General features: G+C 42.8%; 1 protein-coding gene across 1 annotated transcript; it reads right to left on the bottom strand.

Moving 5' to 3' along the window:
* Window positions 1–8,020: 8,020 nt before the first annotated feature.
* Window positions 8,021–18,396, bottom strand: SPATA24 (spermatogenesis associated 24). Its single transcript, XM_083730900.1, has 6 exons — window positions 18,230–18,396; window positions 14,849–14,914; window positions 14,047–14,177; window positions 12,708–12,778; window positions 11,141–11,243; window positions 8,021–9,485 (listed from the first exon to the last, which is right to left on the bottom strand). The coding sequence occupies exons 1-6, from the start codon at window positions 18,308–18,310 to the stop codon at window positions 9,395–9,397; spliced, it is 543 nt and encodes a 180-aa protein (XP_083587026.1). The 5' UTR covers window positions 18,311–18,396; the 3' UTR covers window positions 8,021–9,394.
* Window positions 18,397–20,461: the final 2,065 nt, after the last annotated feature.

The raw sequence follows: 20,461 nt of genomic DNA, 5'->3' as shown, positions 1-20,461 counted from the left end.
TCGGGACTGCTCAGAGCCCAGGCTTGGCACAAAATGCAGCTGTCTGCCTGACAACAGCATTATATAAGCACAGCTATACTGACTTCCTGTAACCTTCTGTGCACCATTCAAGGTGCTGTCATTATCCCACAAAGCCCTCAAACACAGGGCTAAATATTTAAGATCTCTAGATGCCAGTGTAATATTCTTAGGATTTGTCCAGCCCTAGAGGGACGTTTTCTAACTTTCCTATGAGGAAAAAGCTCATTTTGAATTGCATGAACTGCCAACAAACCAAGGTCAAATTTTATTAAGGTCCTAGTCACCTAATGATTTCATATTCTCATAGCTCCATATTTGTCTCTTCTGAATGTATTACAACTGTCACTAGCCGCAAAAAAAGAGAAAAGGAAAAAAGAATGCACAGGAGAGGAAAAAATGGCTGTTTCTTCTTCACAGTGATTAATACTAATATACATACAACACATATTAACGTAATTGTAACAGTGATGCCCTGATTTGGTGATAATGTTATTATTAATTTAATTGCTTTTAAAATGTCAGTTTTATTGTTGGTTTTTCTCATCTCTTTTTATTGAGCTTTAAAATTCTTGATTCTGACTTTTATTTACTGTGTTTTATATACACAGCAAGCATCCTTCCTAACAAAAGTGACTTAGCAAAGCAGGGAGCAAAAATATTGCAAGTAGCATCTCCCCAAACTTGAAGCTCACCCTTGAAACATACAAAAATTACAGACTACCAATTGTTTGAAACAGCAACCTCCTGCAGTTTTTCTCTCCTTTTCCTACTAGGGTTTAATCTGAGCCAAGATTGCCTGTAAACTGAGTTTAACAGTGTTTCCCCCCCCCCCCCAGGGTTCAACTCTGAAACAATTATGTGGTGACAGTAGTGTGCCTGTTAGGAGGGTGGCCAGAATATCTTATTTCCAATGGGGTTTTATCTTATAAAAGTTGTCTCCTACTCCAGAATACCTCAGTTCTATGAAACATAATTAGCTAATTTGGAGTGAGTTTTTACCCCTACAACTGCAGCATCTCTCACAAAACTGCAATTATCAATTTCAGAAATACAGGCCTAACTAAGGGTGGCGCTGTGGTCTAAACCACCGAGCCCCTTGGGCCTGCTGATCAGAAGGTCGGCGGTTCAAATCCCTGTGATGGGGTGAGCTCCTTTTGCTCGGTCCCTGCTCCTGCCAACCTAGCAGTTGGAAAACACACCAAAAAAAGTGCAAGTAGATAAATAAGTACCGCTCCGGCAGGAAGGTAAACAGCGTTTCGGTGTGCTGCTCTGGTTCGCCAGAAGCAGCTTAGTCATGCTGGCCACATGACCCGGAAGCTGTCTGTGGACAAACGCTGGCTCCTTCAGCCTGTAAAGCGAGATGAGCGCCACAACTTAACTGTCAGGGGTCCTTTACCTTTTTTTACCATCTAGTATACTTGCAGCAGCATTCTTTGTTTATTAAAAATAATAATTTTAATTATTCTCCGGAGACAAGGTGGCCAAGTCAAGTGGACTACACTCTGCTGCTCAAAAAAAATGAGCCTTGTTCCCCCTGAAATGCTGCCTACCCACTCTTCCATGTTATTCTGAAGCGCACTTCTCTAGTTTAATGCCATCCAGATATTTTGTGCTACAAATCCCGCCCCGCATAATCCCAGATAATCTGCCATTCAGGCTAGGTGTGATGGCAGTGGATGCATCTGGAAGGCTGGCACAGAACCTCATAAGAGCATAAAACAAGCCTGCAGGAGCACGCTAATAAATGGCCCTTCTATTATTATTATTACCGTATTATTATTATTATTATTATTATCATCATCATCAATTTTTTAGTTAATTTTCCAAATTTATAACAAAAACAACACAACACAAAAAATATAAAAAGAAAACAAACATATAAAATTTCTTCCAATCAGAATCCAAATTAATTTCCATTATTAAATGACTTCCTTGAATCCTTCCTAACTGATTTTCATTAAGTCTCATTTTAGCAATTTTCCAATATTCACTTTCTAATATAATTAACTAGTTCAAATTACTAACTTCCTTTCGTTTCATCATAATCTCAATCCATAGTATTATACAATTCAACATATTTTAATCCTAAAACAATTTAATACTTGCAGGTGTTTCCACTTATATTATATTATAATATTTAGCTAGATATTCCTTAAATTTCTTCCAATCTTCTTGATATTTCTCCTCTTTCTGATTGCGGATTCTTCCAGTAAGGTCAGCCAACTCCAAAAAGTCCAATATCTTCATCTGCCCATCTAGTCCAGCGCCCTCTTCTCAGCAGCCCACCAGATGCCTGTGGGAAACGCTGCAAGCAAAACACGGACACAAGCGTGGTTTCCAGCAACTGGTATCCGAAAGCACTGTTGCCTCCAACTGTGGAGGCAGACAAGTGTTAAGTTGTGGGTGAACATATCAGACGACACAGCGATTCTTCAAACAGCTCTTGTTTATTCACAGGCCAGAACAGAACTGAACTGAAGGGTTCAGCCAACCTGTTTATATGGAGCTCCACTACAATGCAACAGTAACAATTTTCTGTAACTATCCAATCACTGAACTTCACTTTCAGTTCCTTATTTGCATATGTGGACCTGAGTGAAAACTATCTACAGTATCCCCCTGCTGGCCAGGGTGAGAACTTCAGCACATAACAACCACCATGGCTTTGTAGCCATTGATAGCCCTCGTCACAATGAATTTGTCTAATCCTCTTTTAAAGCGGACTCACTGCCTCCTGAACTATGCACTGCACGAATATGTATTTTATCTGTCCTGAACATTCAGCTTCTTTGAATGTGCATGAGATCTAGTGTGATGAGGGCTCAATTTCAAGCCACAGAAAAGTACTAACCACCAGATCTCTACTCAGAAGAATGAGCTCAGCAGGCCTCCTCACAAAGCTGATTGGAGGACATAACTCATGAGCAGTTCTGATGCTCTGTGGGTATGCACCCTTGGGATATATTTTTTAAATGCACAGGCTACAATCCTAACCTAGCTCCTGCCAACCTAGCAGTTCGAAAGCACTTCAAAGTGCAAGTAGATAAATAGATACCGCTGCGGCGGGAAGGTAAACGGCGTTTCCGTGCACTGCTCTGGTTTGCCAGAAGCGGCTTACTCATGCTAGCTGTGCGCTGGCTCCCTCAGCCACTAAAGCGAGATAAGCGCCGCAACCCCAGAGTCGGCCACGACTTGGACCTAATGGTCAGGGGTCCCTTTACCTTTACCTTACAATCCTAAACATACTTGCATGGCAGCAGATTACGTAGAAATAAATGGGTGCTTTGAGTAATCACTGCCTGCAAGTCATGCAGGTCCCGTTGGGAAAATATCTGGGCACCTAAAACGTGTATTTCTGAGGTCAACTGCTGTACTTGAATATCTGGTGGCTCTTTATCTCTCTGCTTTCATGACGTCCATTGATATGTTCAGCTTATTTGCCCCCCACTAGCTGCCACTACATCAGCTGATAGATACTGGAGCTGGAAAGCCTGTCGCTAGAGAATAATCTTTGCACATTTCATAAGGAGTGATAGTACTGTTGTGGTATCAAAGCTGAACTTGACTTTTGCCCCACATAAAATTCTTATTTTTGTGAACTGCCTCATTTCTCCTGTTCTGTCATTGCATAGCTTGCTCTGTTAAATAGACCGACGTGGACTAAATCAAACTGCATTCCAGCCCAAATATTCAGATGTATTTTAAATTGTTTTTCTGTGTGTGTATGAAATGGATCTCAATGACTTAAGGTTTCAAAAGCCCTCAGCCCTAAATGAATGCAGACTTTTATAGCTCAGTTCTGGAGACTTCCATAATCTCATTATATAAAGGAGTGGGGAACCTTTGTCCCTCCAGATGTTTTTTTTTTTAATAAATTTTTATTAAATACAAATTAGAAAACATACATATTCACCACAAAAGAAAACACAAAAGAAAAAGAAAATATAACTAACCAAGGAAAAAGAATTAAGAGAATATTTTGTCTCTTTTCATATTTACAATTATTTATACCTCTATAAAATGCTATTCACAATAAAGCAGTGAAATGAAAGATAAGATATCAGAAAAAAGAAAAAAAACAAAGAAAGAAAAAAGAAGTAAAGGAAAAAGATCATAAGTGAATTTTTTTTAAAAGTAGATAAGTACTCACAATACATAACTGTTTCCCATCTATATTTATATTCAATTGTATAATTTCATCTTGTCCTTATCTACCTTAAATAATTTTTTAACAAAAAGTAAAAATAAAAAATAAAAGACTTCCACCGTTTGCCTCACGCATTTTTAATAATCCGTTCGGCAGAACCTCTGTTCTTCATATTTTCCCTTTGGATTTCCTAAATGTCTCACTTTGTATTTTTTATATTACACACAAGATTATTCTAAACACAACCAGATTTTTGTAGTTGAGCCCTGGTTTTGCAAATAATCATTTAAGCACTCCAATTGCTTCATAACCATAGTTTTGGATTTTCTCCTTATTATATCCGTCAATTTTGCTAATTCCAGGTACTCACAAAGTTTTCCCAACCATTCTCTTTTTGTTGGGATGCTGTCTTCTTTCCAATAGCTAGCAATCAAAATTCTTGCCGCTGTTGTCGCGTATAAAAATAAGTTAGTTTTATCTTTTGGGATATCTTTGTCTAGAATTCCTAATAGATATGCCTGTCCCTCCAGGTGTTGTTGAATTACAACTTCCACCAGCCTAGCAAGTCCCATGAGCCCAAGTAAGCTCCACTAAACACACTTTAAAAAGATGCTTTCCTTGCATCATTTAATTTTCCACTTCCCATTGTGTCAAGTAGCTCATGCTAGACACGTAAAGCACTTAGTTATTTCAGGGCCAACTGAAATAACTTCCGAGCGTTGAAGTTTACTCCAACAGTACCAGCAACAAAAACTCTTTATTGACAAGCAGCTGCTAAATTAAGGTTAAAATTACCACTGGGAGCACTCCTACTATTAGTGCAACGTGAGTTCTTGTGAATATTTCAGTGTCTAAATGTCAGAAGACTTAATCGATCCAACTCCCCAAACATCATCACAAAACTGAAATGTTGCCAAGGTAGCTGAAGCATATCTAACACAGACTGAGCTGGCCGATTCGCAGTAGAGGGATCCAATCTGTCTGATCCCAAAGAGAGTGCCAAACCTGTTTTAATTCTTAGCTATGAGCTGCGTTTAGATTCTAAAAGAGTCTAAAATAACCTTCCAGATTCCACATCCACAAAATAAAAAAAAGTCAAATAAATAAAGTCCCCTGCCTTTTTTCTGTTCAAAAGAAAACCATTCTTTAACTGGAGTACATTGCAGATAGATAAAAAATGTGCAAAATAAGCTGCAATGACCTGCCTGTTCTTGCTGAAAACTTCAGTAAACCAATTTATTTATTTAAAAAGGTCAGCAAAGTAACAGCAGGAGGTGTTAATCCACTGGGGGCATGCCAAGACTGTAAGCTACGGGATACACTAGGTCAGATCGGTTCACCAATGGAGCTAAATTTAAAGTCTTGGGAATTTAAAAAATAAAAACCAGAAAAAGTGGCGTGTCAATTAACCCTTTAAACTGAAAGCAAAATGTGAGCTATTTATTTGTTACAAAGGTGCCTGCAAACTTGACATGAATGCTGGCAGCATCAACCCCGTGTGGGAATCCCTTGCAGGTGATCGCAGTGCCTGGAGATAGACAATCGGGTCGTGTATCCACAGCAGTGACCACAGGAGGAATGACTGCTGGGAGGAATGCAGAGAGAATGAATGCCATGGTGCACCTGTAGCAGCACCTGCCCCACTTGCAGTGAAACATGTCAGTCCCGTATTGGTCTCTACAGCCACAGCAGGCGCCGCAACCTTCCAACAGCTTGACTTCAGCCCCAAAGGAGCATTCCCGAGACGGATGGATGCCAGCAACCTTGTGCCTGTAGTGTTCAAGGCATGTTGCCAAAAGCTGGGCTCAAAAACAGTACACTGTGAAAAGTCCCACACGGCTATTTGTATAGATGCAAGTGTACAAGACCCGAATGAATTGTGAGGGTTGATTCCCCGTTACTGTAGGCATTCCAGATGGAGTCAGTGCCAAATGCCAGGCATTCACTAGGTCCGGGACATCAGCCAGCGGAGGCTGAACCAAGCAGCTCTAGTTCATTCCCGTTTGGAATTTACCCATCTTCTAAGAGAATTTTTGACTCTATAGCCTCACCAGGTATGGGGCCATAACCTGTGTTAAAAAGTAACCAGGCATTCATAACCAAACTGCGTTTCTCTGCAAATATACAGGACACTAGGAAATCAGCCCTGAGTGCTCACTGGAAGGACAGATCCTGAAGCTGAGGCTCCAATACTTTGGCCACCTCATGAGAAGAGAAGACTCCCTGGAAAAGACCCTGATGTTGGGAAAGATGGAGGATACAAGGAGAAGGGGACGACAGAGGACGAGATGGTTGGACAGTGTTCTTGAAGCTACCAGCATGAGTTTGACCAAACTGCGGGAGGCAGTGGAAGACAGGAGTGCCTGGCGTGCTCTGGTCCAGGGGATCACAAAGAGTCGGACATGACTAAACAACAAGAAGAAATAGGAAATCCAGGAGCTGTAGGCAAGGTAACCCCACCAGAACCAGACAATGTTTGTGATACACTTTGTATGTGTAAAATGGTGGTACAGAAACTACTTAAATAAAAGCCAGTGCTGCCCAGCCTTAAAACAACTGATGAGCTCAGTCCACAGCTGGGGAAATACCCCTGCTTTCTTGCAAGTACAGTGGTACCTCGGGTTAAGTACTTAATTCGTTCCGGAGGTCCGTTCTTAACCTGAAACTGTTCTTAACCTGAAGCACCACTTTAGCTAATGGGGCCTCCTGCTGCTGCCATGCCGCTGGAGCACAATTTTTGTTCTCATCTTGAAGCAAAGTTCTTAACCTGAAGTACTATTTCTGGATTAGCGGAGTCTGTAACCTGAAGCATATGTAACCCGAGGTACCACTGTAATTAACAGTTAAATGTTCCTAATCTTTGTGTCTGGCTAGATGTCTGTATTTTTACACATAGCCCAACATAGCCGCTACTGTATTCCCCTTATGAATAAAGTGTTACCTCAATCACATGTTATCCTTTACATAGTACTGTCAACACCTGACCAATGCCATCATATGAAATCTGACCTGCCACAGTATGAATTAGGTAAAGTGGTAGTTTTGCCTTTGCATGGGCCCCCCTGCAATCTATTATCTTTTCTACAAAATCAAACAGCAAACAAAAATTAAAACCAAAGATTATAATTTTTTTGGCAAAATCAGTAGTATGGAACTCTAATCCTACTGATTGCTAAACAAAAACATAAGGGACAAACTACTGAGGCTTCAATTACATGCCTTAGGGAATTGCCCTTCAGTAGCTCCTATTTAGCACTAGGTTGGTGACCTAACAGTATTAATTTAATATATATTTTTAAAGAAATCTTCCCTTTAAGGCAAACTGGGTGATAACAAAGTCAAGAATCCCACTGAACATAAGTGAGTGGCAGCATCTATTTTCTCTCTCTTCTACTATTTTTTTAATCTAATAATAATAATAATAATAATAATAATAATAATAATAATAATTTATTATTTATACCCCGCCCATCTGGTGGGCTTCCCCAGCCACTCTGGGCGGCTTCCCCCCCAAAAATATTAAAACCCTGCAATACATCCAACATTAAAAGCTTCCCTAAACAGGGCTGCCTTCAGATGTCTTCTAAAAGTCTGGTAGTTGTTGTTCTCTTTGTCATCTGGTGGGAGGGCGTTCTACAGGGAGGGCGCCACTACCGAGAAGGTGCTCTGCCTGGTTCTCTGTAACTTGGCTTCTCGCAGTGAGGGAACCGCCAGAAGGCCCTCGATGCTGGACCTCAGTGTCCGGGTAGAACGATGGGGGTGGAGACGCTCCTTCAGATATACTGGACCGAGGCCGTTTAGGGCTTTAAAGGTTGTAGGGTTGTAGAAAAACAAGAAATCCAGTCAGTGTACTTCAGAGAAGATAAGTGGTTATTTATTTTGCTTTTGGAAAGGTAAGAATTTGCTATACAAATACACACACAGCACTAAGTTTCATAGCTGAGTTTTCAAACTAAAAAGTTTACCTATCACTTAACATCACAATAATTGGTTCCCACATAAACAGGTTAAGTTTACAAGGACAACAGCAAAGGATATATACCAATCCTAGAGTTGGCAGTGAATAATCCCAGGTACAAAACATTGTACTTTAGTGTTTGGAAAATAAATGTTCTTTACAAAAGAAGCACCGGTTTAAGGGGATAAAAGAAGAACTAACAACTGTATGTTAAAGATCATGCAGAAAGGGCCAAAGAGAAGCTATAAAGATTGGTGCAATCTTATGCATGGAACTCAGAAGTTTCAGAGCGTTCAGTAAGGCTTATTTCCTAGCAACCGTGTTTAGGACTGCAGACTGCAGCACAATCCTGGAATATGTGATACATTTGCCATGGAGCATGTACACAAGAGTCTTTCCCTTGCCAATGAGTATCTAGCACAGACGTGGGCTACCTCTGGCCCCATCAGGTGCAATAGAGATCCTAATTTACTCCTGGTTCCACTGGCTAGAGCTCCCATCCAATCCTTGCTGCAAATTCAGCGCTGAATTCAAGACCCATTTTGGGGGGGAATATTTGCAGCTAAGGCATCTTAAATTAAAACCAGGGTTGGGAAAGAAGAGTGTGGCTTTGAGAAGACATACCACGTGGCAGCCTTTTAATTGTTTGAAGCTATTTGTTTTTCTCTTCCATTTGTTGCCACCTCCCTTTGAAAATATTTCTAAACAGCTAAAGTGGAAAAATGATAGACAGCCTTAAGTGGCATGTGCTAGCTTAGAAATGAGCTCCTGCAATTCTTTACTCGCTTACCTTCGCATCTTTTGAACTCAGTGTGACCTACTTCTGAGTAGACATGTACATGGCTGCAATGGTAACCTCATAGTCCCACCCACACCAGGAACAACAAATTAAAGTACCATAAATACATAGTTATTGAATTACTACACTATGTAGTAGTGATTTTATTAAAACCCACAGATGCTTTAAAGATCTTTGGGGTCTCGACTGCCTTTCATATCCAGATGAAAAAGATGGTACTTTATGCTTAAATATACAGAATCCAATGCAGTAGTCTTTGTCCACCTAAAGATGTACAGTAATTCATACATCCAACATTGGTCCCATGGGACAGAATTGAAGTAGGGAAAGTTGGCATTTAGAGGTGAGTATCTCACTTAAATTACAGGCAGAGTGATTTCTTGGTGGAAAAACTTAGAAGTTCATTTTTTATTTCAAAACATCAAAGAGTAAGATTAGAATCAAGTGACTTAAGGGAATGCATCTACGGTTATTTCAAATCCTTTTTGTTCTTTCTCCCAAGCACTTTTGCTATGTAACTTTCCTGTTGTTTTTGTATCTTGAATTCAGATGCTTGCTTCCTGCAAAACAAAACAACAACAAAAACCAAAACAACAACAAAAACCAGAAAGCACATTGTAAGAACATTTGCCATGCAATTTTCTTTGTGAAAATAGACATCTAAGTACTTACTGATCTGTGGCACGTGTGAAATATCAGGAAAATAAATGCAACACTATTATGTGTGCCGACTCCTGGACAATCCTTTCAATATACAACCAATTGATAAAGAAGAACAGAATGTTGGACTTCCTATGATAATTTCACCGGGTGGTATTCAACGAAATTTATTTATAGTAGACCCACTGAAATTAATGGACTGATGGATTAATGTTCATTAATTTCAATGAATCTACTCTGAGTAAAACTTAGCTCGATACCACCCATTCTTTGCCAAGGGGTCTTCAAATGAGTTACTGCTTCCACCTACTCCATTAGAAACACATGCCTTATCAAACAGATCACTGGTTTCTATTATTAGCATTTACCAGAGCTACGGTAGTAAGCTAGACAAACCTAGACAGCATCTTAAAAAGCAGAGACATCACCTTGCCAACAAAGGTCCATATAGTTAAAGCTATGGTTTTCCCAGTTGCGATGAATGGAAGTGAATTGATGCTTTTGAATTATGGTGCTGGAGGAGACTCTTGAGAGCCCCATGGACTGCAAGAAGACCAAACCAATCCATTCTTAAGGAAATCAGCCCTGAGTGCTCACTGGAAGGACAGATCGTGAAGCTGAGGCTCCAATACTTTGGCCACCTCATGAGAAGAGAAGACTCCCTGGAAAAGACCCTGATGTTGGGAAAGATGGAGGGCACAAGGAGAAAGGGCACAGAGGGGCACAGAGGACGAGATGGTTGGACAGTGTTCTCGAAGAGACCAACATGAGTTTGACCAAACTGCGGGAGGCAGTGGAAAACAGGAGTGCCTGCATGCTCTGGTCCATCGGGTCACGAAGAGTCGGACACAACTAAACGACTAAACAACAACAACAACAGTACTAAGCAAGCACTAACAGCACGGCAACCCAGAAAGAATGGAAACCAACAAAGCTGGTTTATGAGGTTGGTTTATTTCTACAAACCACAATTAAAATTAACCACAGTTTAGAGTTTAGACATAATGCTAAACTGCCATTAATTATTTTTTTAAAATGGATGTGAAAGCTTCTGCTTTGAAGTTTATCGGGAAATCCAAACTGGACCTTTGTCTTTGAAGAAGCAATGGAGGAAAGCATACGCACAAACCAAAAAGGAGGGGACGCCACAAGTGCGAAACAAGTTTGAGGATAACTGTAAAAATATCAATTTAGACAGTGATTCCAAAGGAAGGGTGTAAATGTCTCAGTAAGCAGTATTCTCTATTTTACCCCACACCCCGAGATCTGAGGAAGCGTCAGGTGGAGGAAAATTGTGATTAAAAATGAAAAGAAATACTTAGATCCTACAGCCTTTAAATGCATCTGTGGGAAGGAGGGTATTGTTTTGCTTTGTTTTAATTATTTACTTGTGTTTTATCTTGTATTGTATTCTGTGAACCACCCTGGCATCTCTTGAAGGGCGATATATAAATTTAATAATAATAATAGTAATAAAAGGGAAATAGTTAACTCAGTTACCTACGTATTTTCAAAGAATCTAGTAAAAGTGTCTTTGATAAAAACATATACTTACTTTAATGTTTGCTTCTGGTTGTTGATGAAGTTCTGCAGCTCCCTGATCTCATTTTCTTTGTAGTTCAGAACGTCTTCCTGTTTTTGAATATGGGTCTCAATTTCTGTAGGAGGAATTTGGAAATCACTGATTTGTGCTTTTGCTTTCTAAATATCAAAGTCAAAGGGCACAAAACAAAGTTATGTACACAGAATTCCCAGCAAAGTCTCAAACTGTATTACCCTGGTTTGGTTATAATCAACCCAAATAGGTAGTGCTATAGGTACTACAGGGACGCGGGTGGCGCTGTGGTTTAAACCACAAAGCCGAGGACTTGCTGATCAGGTAGGCAGTGAGCTCCCGTTGCTTGGTCCCTGCTCCTGTCAACCTAGCAGTTCGAAAGCATGTCAAAGAGCAAGTAGATAAATAGGTACCACTCCGGCGGGAAGGTAAACAGCGTTTCCGTGCACTGCTCTGGTTCGCCAGAAGTGGCTTAGTCATGCTGGCCACATGACCCGGAAGCTGTACGCCGGCTCCCTCGGCCAGTAAAGCGAGATGAGCGCTGCAACCCCAGAGTCGGCCACGACTGGACCTAATGGTCAGGGGTCCATTTACCTTTATAGGTACTACATGCTCTAGAAACTGAATTCTGTGCCCAGGATAAAAACAATAGACATATTTATTTATTTATTTTCTTACATTTATATCCTGCCTTTCTTCCAGCATGAAACCCAAGGCAGTTTAAGTGCCTGAGGGTAGTCACCCATCTAGGCACTAATCAGATCCAGACCTACTGAGGGGCCCATGACATTGACAGAATACACAAGGTGCAAAGAAAGTGGAGGCATATGCATCTATGCCCCTGAGGGCAGGACGATAGGGAGCTGCTGCCAAACATATCTGTATCTGTATCTGTATCTATACAGTGGTACCTCGGCTTACATACGCTTCAGGTTACATACACTTCAGGTTACACACTCTGCTAACCTAGAAATAGTGCTTCAGGTTAAGAACTTTGCTTCAGGCTGAGAACAGAAATCGTGCAGTGGCGGTGCAGCAGCAGCAGGAGGCCCCATTAGTTAAAGTGGTGCTTCAGGTTAAGAACAGTTTCAGGCTAAGAACGGACCTCCGGAACGAATTAAGTACGTAACCAGAGGTGCTACTGTATCTATCTATCTATAGTGTACCTGTTTTCAAGCTTGCCTGCTTGCCAACATTTTTAAGTATACATTTTTACTTGAGGAATTAGGTTTTTAGGCATTCCTTTAAGAAGAAGAAGAAGAAGAGGAGTTTGGATTTGATATCCTGCTTTATCACTACCCGAAGGAGTCTCAAAGCGGCTAACATTCTCCTTTCCCTTCCTCCCCTACAACAAAGACTCTGTGAGGTGAGTGGGGCTGAGAGACTTCAGAGAAGTGTGACTGGCCCAAGGTCACCCAGCAGCTTCATGTGGAGGAGCGGAGACGCGAACCCGGTTCACCAGATTACGAGTCTCTTAACCACTACACCACACTGGCTAAGTGCCTAAAACGGTTAATTTCTCAAGTAATCCTCAGTCTGAGACGATAAAATAATCTAGTGAATTTACCAGCGCATTTGCTCAACAGCTTGTCTTTTTGGATCGATTCCTTCCGCACTTTGCTTTTTACCCGAGAAAGTCTACAACAGAGGAAATATTATTTTAGTCACACATGTCAATACCTTTAAATACAGCTGGAATAAGTAGTTCAAATGTTGTTATCTGTCAGATAAGATGATCAGGAGCAAGTCATAGATGCCCCTTATGCAGCTTTGGAAACTTGACCTTTGTAATTATGGAGCTGACTGATCTGTAGAACAATGCTAGTTAGGCTACAGATTTAAGTGTGTACATTGCACTGATCCTATTTAAGCCTGTTATGTTGTTGCAGTGACTTGAAAAGATCCACATACACCACTTCACAGGATCCAAGCTTTCTCTTTTATACTGAACTCACTCTCAGAGTGTGGATCCGTTCCTTGTATAACCAAAACATCACAGGCATAAACATCCACACACATGAGGCTTGAGGGAGTACCAACATTTACAGAAGTAAAAATAGATAGATAGCCAGCCCTAAGGGGGGAAACCCCAAACAGTACAATGTGGACTGAATATTCTCATGTTGGTCTGCCATAGTCGAAACAAAATGTTAAAAAAAATCCTTCCAGTAGCATGCACACGAAAGCTCATACCAATAACAAACGTAGTTGGTCTCTAAGGGGCTACTGGAAGGAATTTTTTTATTTTGTTTTGAATATTCTCAGTGAGCACAGAATGCTGATGGGTTGGGTGGTGGGAATAAAAAAACGGGAACTGAATGAAACATCATGGTAGAGGACACTGCTCTAGGGCTAGCATGCAGTATGACTGCAATTCTAAGCATGTTTATGAGGGCGTAATTACGAGAAAACATGCTTAGCATTGCAGCAAACAAGCCTCTTAGCTTGGAAAAGTCTGGCACGCCCAACAATACTAGCCCTACTTCCAGCTCAGTCAGGCTACTGGCTCACGTAGCCTGCTGCTGTATACTCTGGTCTTATCCAGCAGTTGCTAAATCTTAGCACCTGCTTATAATGGAGAATGAAGACTCAGGGAGCAGCTGGTCAGCTGTTAAAACAGGTGCTAGGATACAGATTTCTCGTTCCTTCCAGCCTCTGAACGGCCCGAAGTGGTCAAGAGCAGAAAGAGATACAGATGCCTTTCTCCAGAGCCGCTACTGTTCCTTTCTTGCACGTGCATGGCTGTTCAGAGGTTGGGGGAGAGGCAGCTGCTGGTCCCTTGGGAACTGGCTAGTCAGTGGTCTTCTGGGGGACTGTAACTATCATGTCACCAACTCCCCTCTTTAGACAACAACACTTGAGCCTGTTCTCTTCACAGAGACTCCCACACCAATCTACAAGCATACGCAGTGTCAAAAGCTTGCTTCTCCCTCTCAAGTTGCTTTGACAGAACATCAATCTCCCCAAGGGCGAATTCCAGCTGTTCGGATTCCATAGCTAGATTACTCTTCGTCTTTGCATGTTCTTCCTCTTCCTTCTGTAAATTAGAATACAGTTGAAAAATCTAAGTTATTAGATTGCCTAACAGGTAAACCAACATGATAAAAAAGGAAGTATTCAACTGCATCAGTAGGCAAAGAAAATATGCCACAACTCTGGTGCAAAGTAAAAGGACCCCGGCTGCTTAAGTCCAGTCAAACTTTGACTATGGCCTGCGGTGCTCATCTCGCTTCAGGCCGAGGGAGCCGGTGTTTGTCCACAGACAGCTTTCCGGGTCACGTGACCAGCATGACTAAACCGCTTCTGGCACAACAGGACACCGTGATGAGTGCCAGAGCACATGGAAACGCCGCAGCACGATCTATTTATCTACTAGCATTGGTATGTTTTTGAACTGCTAGTTTGGCAGAAGCTGGGACAGAGGAATGGAAGCTCACTCAGTTGTGCCGATTTGAACCGCTGACCTTCCGATCAGCAAGCCCAAGAGGCTCAGTGGCTTAGAACACAGCACCACTCGAGTCCCCTCACTCTCAAATATTCAGATACTAACTTCTGATATTAAAAATCAACATTGTCACAAGACATGAGTCTACAGGGGAACTTGCACAAATCTTTGAGAATGTGCAATCTCTACTGCTGCCTTGATTATGTTTAACAAAAGAAAGCGTAAAAATATCAGAAATAAATTATTAAATGAAGGCCACATACCTGCAGTTTCCTTATAATAGCCTCATATTCCACCTTGCTTACAGAGTTCTCTTTCTGCATTGCTATCTGTTAAAAGAATGTTACGTTTTATAGATTAGTTGTTTGTGTAAGAGAATTACTATTAGGGGAAAAAATGCTGAATGTATATTAGTTATTTTTGCAGTCTGATCCTATGCTGAGTTAGGTCAATCTATGTCTACTGATTGCAGTGGGCTTAGGCATATCTAGAGATGTGAAAGCATGCAGAAAAAAGAAAAAATTGTGGAAAACCCACCCTATTTTTCTGTCCCCATTTTGGAAGCAACCAAACCAACAACAACAACAACAAACAGAAAAACGGTTGGGGGGGGCACGGTTTCATTTTTTTGTTTTTCCAAACCTTCACCTCTCTAGGTATATCTTTATCTAGATAGGCTCACTCTGTTTTATGGCTATTGCATTACAGCTTCTGCTCATTTTACGACTAACTACAATTTTATTTACAAAAGTACTTATATGTCAGCCACTGGTGCAGTTTCATAATTTTTAATCAACTGCATAGGCTTGTCGGTATAGAAAAGTCTTTAAAAGTGAGGTTGCCTGCCAAATCTCTGCTTGAAGAGTGTTCCACAGGATGGGACAAGCAACAGTAATTGCCCAACTTCTGATTGAGTTGAGCTCCTGTAGGGGTGTTCTTGGTAACTGGGCAAGGCTAGGATATAAAGGCTCAGGCAATCCTGGATCCAAGTTGTTCAGGGCTCTGTGTATCAATCCAAAATCCTTAATTTGCTCCAGTAGCATATGGGCAGCCAGTGTAGATGTTTTAATAGCAGTATCACATGCTGCTGGCCATCCAACTGCAGCAGCAGCCTAGTCGCAGCAGTCTGCCCTAGCTGGAGCTTCTACACTAGGCCTAAGGGCAGCCTTACATAGAACGCCTTGCAGTATTTACCTTGAGGTTCCTACAACAAGCACTACACACATATGACTGGTGTGCTTTATTTTAGATACGCGGGTGGCGCTGTGGGTTAAACCACAGAGCCTAGGACTTGCCGATTAGAAGGTCGGCGGTTCAAATCCCTGCAACGGGGTGAGCTCCCGTTACTCGGTCCCTGCTCCTGCCAACTGAGCAGTTCGAAAGCACGTCAAAGTACACGTAGATAAATAGGTACTGCTCTGGCAGGAAGGTAAACGGCGTTTCTGTGTGCTGCTCTGGTTTGCCAGAAGCGGCTTAGTCATGCTGACCACATGACCCGGAAGCTGTACGCTGGCTCCCTCGGCCAATAAAGTGAGATGAGCGCCGCAACCCCAGAGTCGGTCACGACTAGACCTAATGGTCAGGGGTCCCTTTACCTTTACCTTACATCATGTTGAGGGTCCTGGCTGAAATCTTAATTTGGCAACCACCTTAAATAAAACCAGATATATAATCTCATTGTGTTCTTGGAGGCAATTGCTTCCATTTCAGAGCCATGAAGGCGCAAATGGAATAATGAAAAACCCTGCAGGATTAGACCAAATGTCCATTTAGCCTTCCATTCAGTTTCCAACAGCAGCCAGCCATATGGCTCTAGAGAACCCACATGGTCATCCCTGCCCTCCAGCACCTGGTCTTTAAAGGTACACTGCCTTTGAGACTGGAGGTTCTATCTGGAAATACAAACACACAAACTATGTTTAATTCCCTATGTTCTGCTGGATCAGACTAAAATTCCTATCTAATCCACAATCCTGTTTTCAGCAGAAAGGGCACGAAATAAACAATCCTCCATTGTTCGCACTCCCAGAAACTGGTATTCAGCAGCCTATCTACCTATGGGACCACCTCTCCTGGTATGCCCCGCGGAAGACCTTAAGGTCCACAAATGACAACATTTTGGAGGTCCCAAGTCGAAAGGTGGTTAGAATGGTCTCAACTAGGGCCAGGGCCTTTTCAGCCCTGCCCCGACTTGGTGGAACGCTCTGTCACAAGAGACTAGGGCCCTGCGGGACTTGACAGGACCTGTTTCCGCAGGACCTGTTCCGCCTGGCCTTTGGTTTGGACTCAGTCTGACCCTTATGTTTCCCTCTCCTTATGGCTTTGATCTATGGGCTACTTTTAAAATGAGGCAGCATTTTAAACTGCATCTTAACCTGTATTTTAAATTGGTTGGGTTTTTTCCTATTATGTTTTTACTGTGATTTTACTGGTGTTAGCCGCCCTGAGCCTGGCTCTGGCCAGGGTATAAATAAAATTTATTGTTATTATTATTAATTACTGCCTTTGAACACATAGGGTTTTATGAAACTACCATGCTTTACAGTCAATGGTGAGAAGTAGGAAGTGCAGCAATGGCAGTGTTCTTGCTCAGTGTCTAAACTACTACTACTACTAATATATTATTATATAATTATAATTATTATTAACTACTGCCTTTGAAGTGGGACGCAGGTGGCGCTGTGGGTTAAAGCCTCAGCGCCTAGGACTTGCCGATCGAAAGGTCGGCGGTTCGAATCCCTGCGGCGGGGTGCGCTCCCACTGCTCGGTCCCAGCGCCTGCCAACCTAGCAGTTCGAAAGCACCTCCGGGTGCAAGTAGATAAATAGGGACCGCTTATCAGCGGGAAGGTAAACGGCGTTTCCGTGTGCGGCTCTGGCTCGCCAGATGCAGCTTTGTCACGCTGGCCACGTGACCCGGAAGTGTCTCCGGACAGCGCTGGCCCCTGGCCTCTTGAGTGAGATGGGCGCACAACCCCAGAGTCTGTCAAGACTGGCCCGTACGGGCAGGGGTACCTTTACCTTTACCTTACTGCCTTTGAACACATAGGGTTTTATGAAACTACCATGCTTTACAGTCAATGGCGAGAAGTAGGACCTGCAGCAATGGCAGTGTTCTTGCTCAGTGTCTAAACTAATTATTATTATTATTATTATATATTATTATTAATTACTGCCTTTGAACACATAGGGTTTTATGAAACTACAATGCTTTACAGTCAATGGCGAGAAGTAGGACGTGCAGCAGCGGCAGTGTTCTTGCTCAGTGTCTAAACTAATAATAATTATTATTATAATTACTATATATTATTATTAATTACTGCCTTTGAACACATAGGGTTTTATGAAACTACCATGCCTTAGAGTCAATGGCGAGAAGTAGGGCGTGCAGCAGCGGCAGTGTTCTTGCTCAGTGTCTAAACTAATAATAATAATAATAATAGGGATTTGTGTGTGTTGGGTGGGCCCAGATGCGGGTGGGCCTGCAGAGGCCTACATCCGCCATGCTTTTTGCCAACGTTTACCACAGGCTGCCGCCCAGCTCGGTGGCCAGCGACCGCCGAAAGGAACCAGCTCGCCCCTTCCCACAACCCTTTATCGGAGGGAGAAGAAACGGCGCGGCCGCCCCGGGCGCCTCCAGCCCCACCTGTCGCCTCAGCCTCTCCAGCAAAGCCTCCTGCGTCTCGATCAGGTCTCGCAGCTGCTGGAAAGCCACGGACGACGCCATTTTGTTTTTTCCCCCCTCCTTCACCGGCCGTTGGAAGTGCGCGCGCTTCCCCCCTCCGGCCAATCACGCAGCGGCGCCGAACGTGAATCACGGGAGCTTCTCCCTCGCGAGACTTCTTCGGCTGCCCCTTCCGCCCAGCCGCATCAAAACAAGGGAGGGGCGGGGCCAGAGCTCTGTGTCGTATAGGAAGCTGCTGGCGCGCCCGCAAAGCGAGTACCGTAATTCCCCTAACGCAGGCTCTGAGAAAAAAACAACCCGTAATTCCCCTAATGCAGGCTCTGAGAGAGAAAAAACCGTAATTCCCCTAATGCAGGCTTAGAGATGGATGGACAAAGATACACAAAAAGACACACACAGAGAGTGTGTAGTGTAACGGTTTGAGCGTTGGAGTAGGACCTGTGAGACCAGGGTTCAAATCCCCACTCATCCACGAAGCTGCCATCCTGCTGATCGTGTATATTCAGCCTTGTTTTTACCTTGTAATCTTTGGGGAAGGGGAAGGTGGGGGTAGGAATTATTAAAAACAAGTCAGTCAGTTGCCAAGTTGTGTTGCTTCTCCTTTTGCAAATGTTGCAAAAAGCCACCTGGACGTTTCTGCACACTCGTACTTGAGTCTCTTGAGAGTCCCATGGACTGCAAGAAGATCATACCTATCCATTCTGAAGGAAATCAGCCCTGAGAGCTCACTGGAAGGACAGATCCTGAAGCTGAGGCTCCAAGACTTTGGCCACCTCATGAGAAGAGAAGACTCCCTGGGAAAGACCCTGATGTTGGGAAAGATGGAGGGCACAAGGAGAAGGGGACGACAGAGGATGAGATGGCTGGACAGTGTTCTCAAAGCTACCAGCATGAGTTTGACTAAACTGCGGGAGGCAGTGGAAGACAGGAGTGCCTGGCGTGCTCTGGTCCATGGGGTCACGAAGAGTCGGACATGACTAAACAACTAAACAACAAAAACTTAAAAATCTGCTTTGTGATGAAGGGTGGTTAAAAAAACACACAACCCAAATAAATAACAATGTTCTATTATATACAGTGTTGGTTACTGCAACAATTTTCACTTTTGCTTTCCTCACTGACCTGTGACTATCCAGAACTCCAGTTCCAAATTATTCATCTGTTGCAAAGCTCCTACCATGCGACATTCTTCTTCAGATCCTCCTCCACCCTCATCCAATCACTGTTTTTTTTTTTTTACTTTTAAATGGTACTCATGAGGTAAAGCACTATGTTGGCATAGAGATAAACAATCTGTCGTTTCATTTTTTTCCGGCACTCGTTTGTGACTTTATGTGGTTACAAATCAAGTTAAGAAGAAATCTGTCATAGGTTGTTGACCTTAATTACATAACTTGAAACTAAAGGCTCAGTGGGATCACTCTCCAAAAGCTGAGCAAAGCCCTGAAAGCATAGCTGTCAACGTTTCCCTTTTTTAAAGGGAAATTTTCTTATTCCGAATAGGATTCCTCGCAAGAAAAGGGACAAGTTGACAGCTATGCCGGAAAGGGTGGGGCCTGCTTAATATACATCGTAAAGGTAAAGGGACACCTGACCATTAGGTCCAGTCATGGCTGACTCTGGGGTTGAGCGCTCATGTCGCTCTATAGGCCGAGGGAGCTGGCGTACAACTTCCGGGTCATGTGGCCAGCATGACTAAGCCGCTTCTGGCGAACCAGAGCAGCGCACGGAAACGCCGTTTACCTTCCTGCCGGGGCGGTACCTATTTATCTACTTGCACTTTGACGTCCTTTTGAACTGCTAGGTTGCCAGGAGCAGGGACCGAGCAACGGGAGCTCACCCGGTCGCAGGGATTCGAACTGCTGACCTTCTGATCGGCAAGTCCTAGGCTCTGTGGTTTAACCCACAGCACCACCCGCATCCCTTAATATACATAGCTGTTAACTATTAAAGCCATACCTAAGCACAAACTTCCTCCAATCTAAAGTTACAACACAATACTAAAGCTACCAACATGAGTTTGACCAAACTGCGGGAGGCAGTGGAAGACAGGAGTGCCTGGTGTGCTCTGGTCCATGGGGTCACAAAGAGTTGGACACGGCTAAACAACAACATGGCCTTTCCTTCATTACCTATTCATCACCTAAGCAGCCCCGACTGCATGTGATCTCTTTGCATTCCTTTCTACCTGAG

This window comes from Podarcis gaigeae (assembly GCF_964106915.1).
Source record: "Podarcis gaigeae genome assembly, chromosome: 3".
NCBI classification, from domain to species: Eukaryota; Metazoa; Chordata; class Lepidosauria; order Squamata; family Lacertidae; genus Podarcis; species Podarcis gaigeae.
The sequence above is the reverse complement of the archived record's forward strand: the minus strand, read 5'-3'. Positions and strand labels throughout refer to the sequence as shown.

Bases quoted from the DNA above. Each gene is read 5' to 3' on its own strand.
- SPATA24 (XM_083730900.1), bottom strand. From the start codon at position 18,310: ATGGCGTCGTCCGTGGCTTTCCAGCAGCTGCGAGACCTGATCGAGACG. The intron at 11,244-12,707 runs GTAAATTCACTA...TTCCTCCTACAG, and splicing joins GCTGTTGAGCAAATGCGCTG to AAATTGAGACCCATATTCAA. The intron at 9,486-11,140 runs GTAAGTATATGT...TTTGTTTTGCAG, and splicing joins AACCAGAAGCAAACATTAAA to GAAGCAAGCATCTGAATTCA.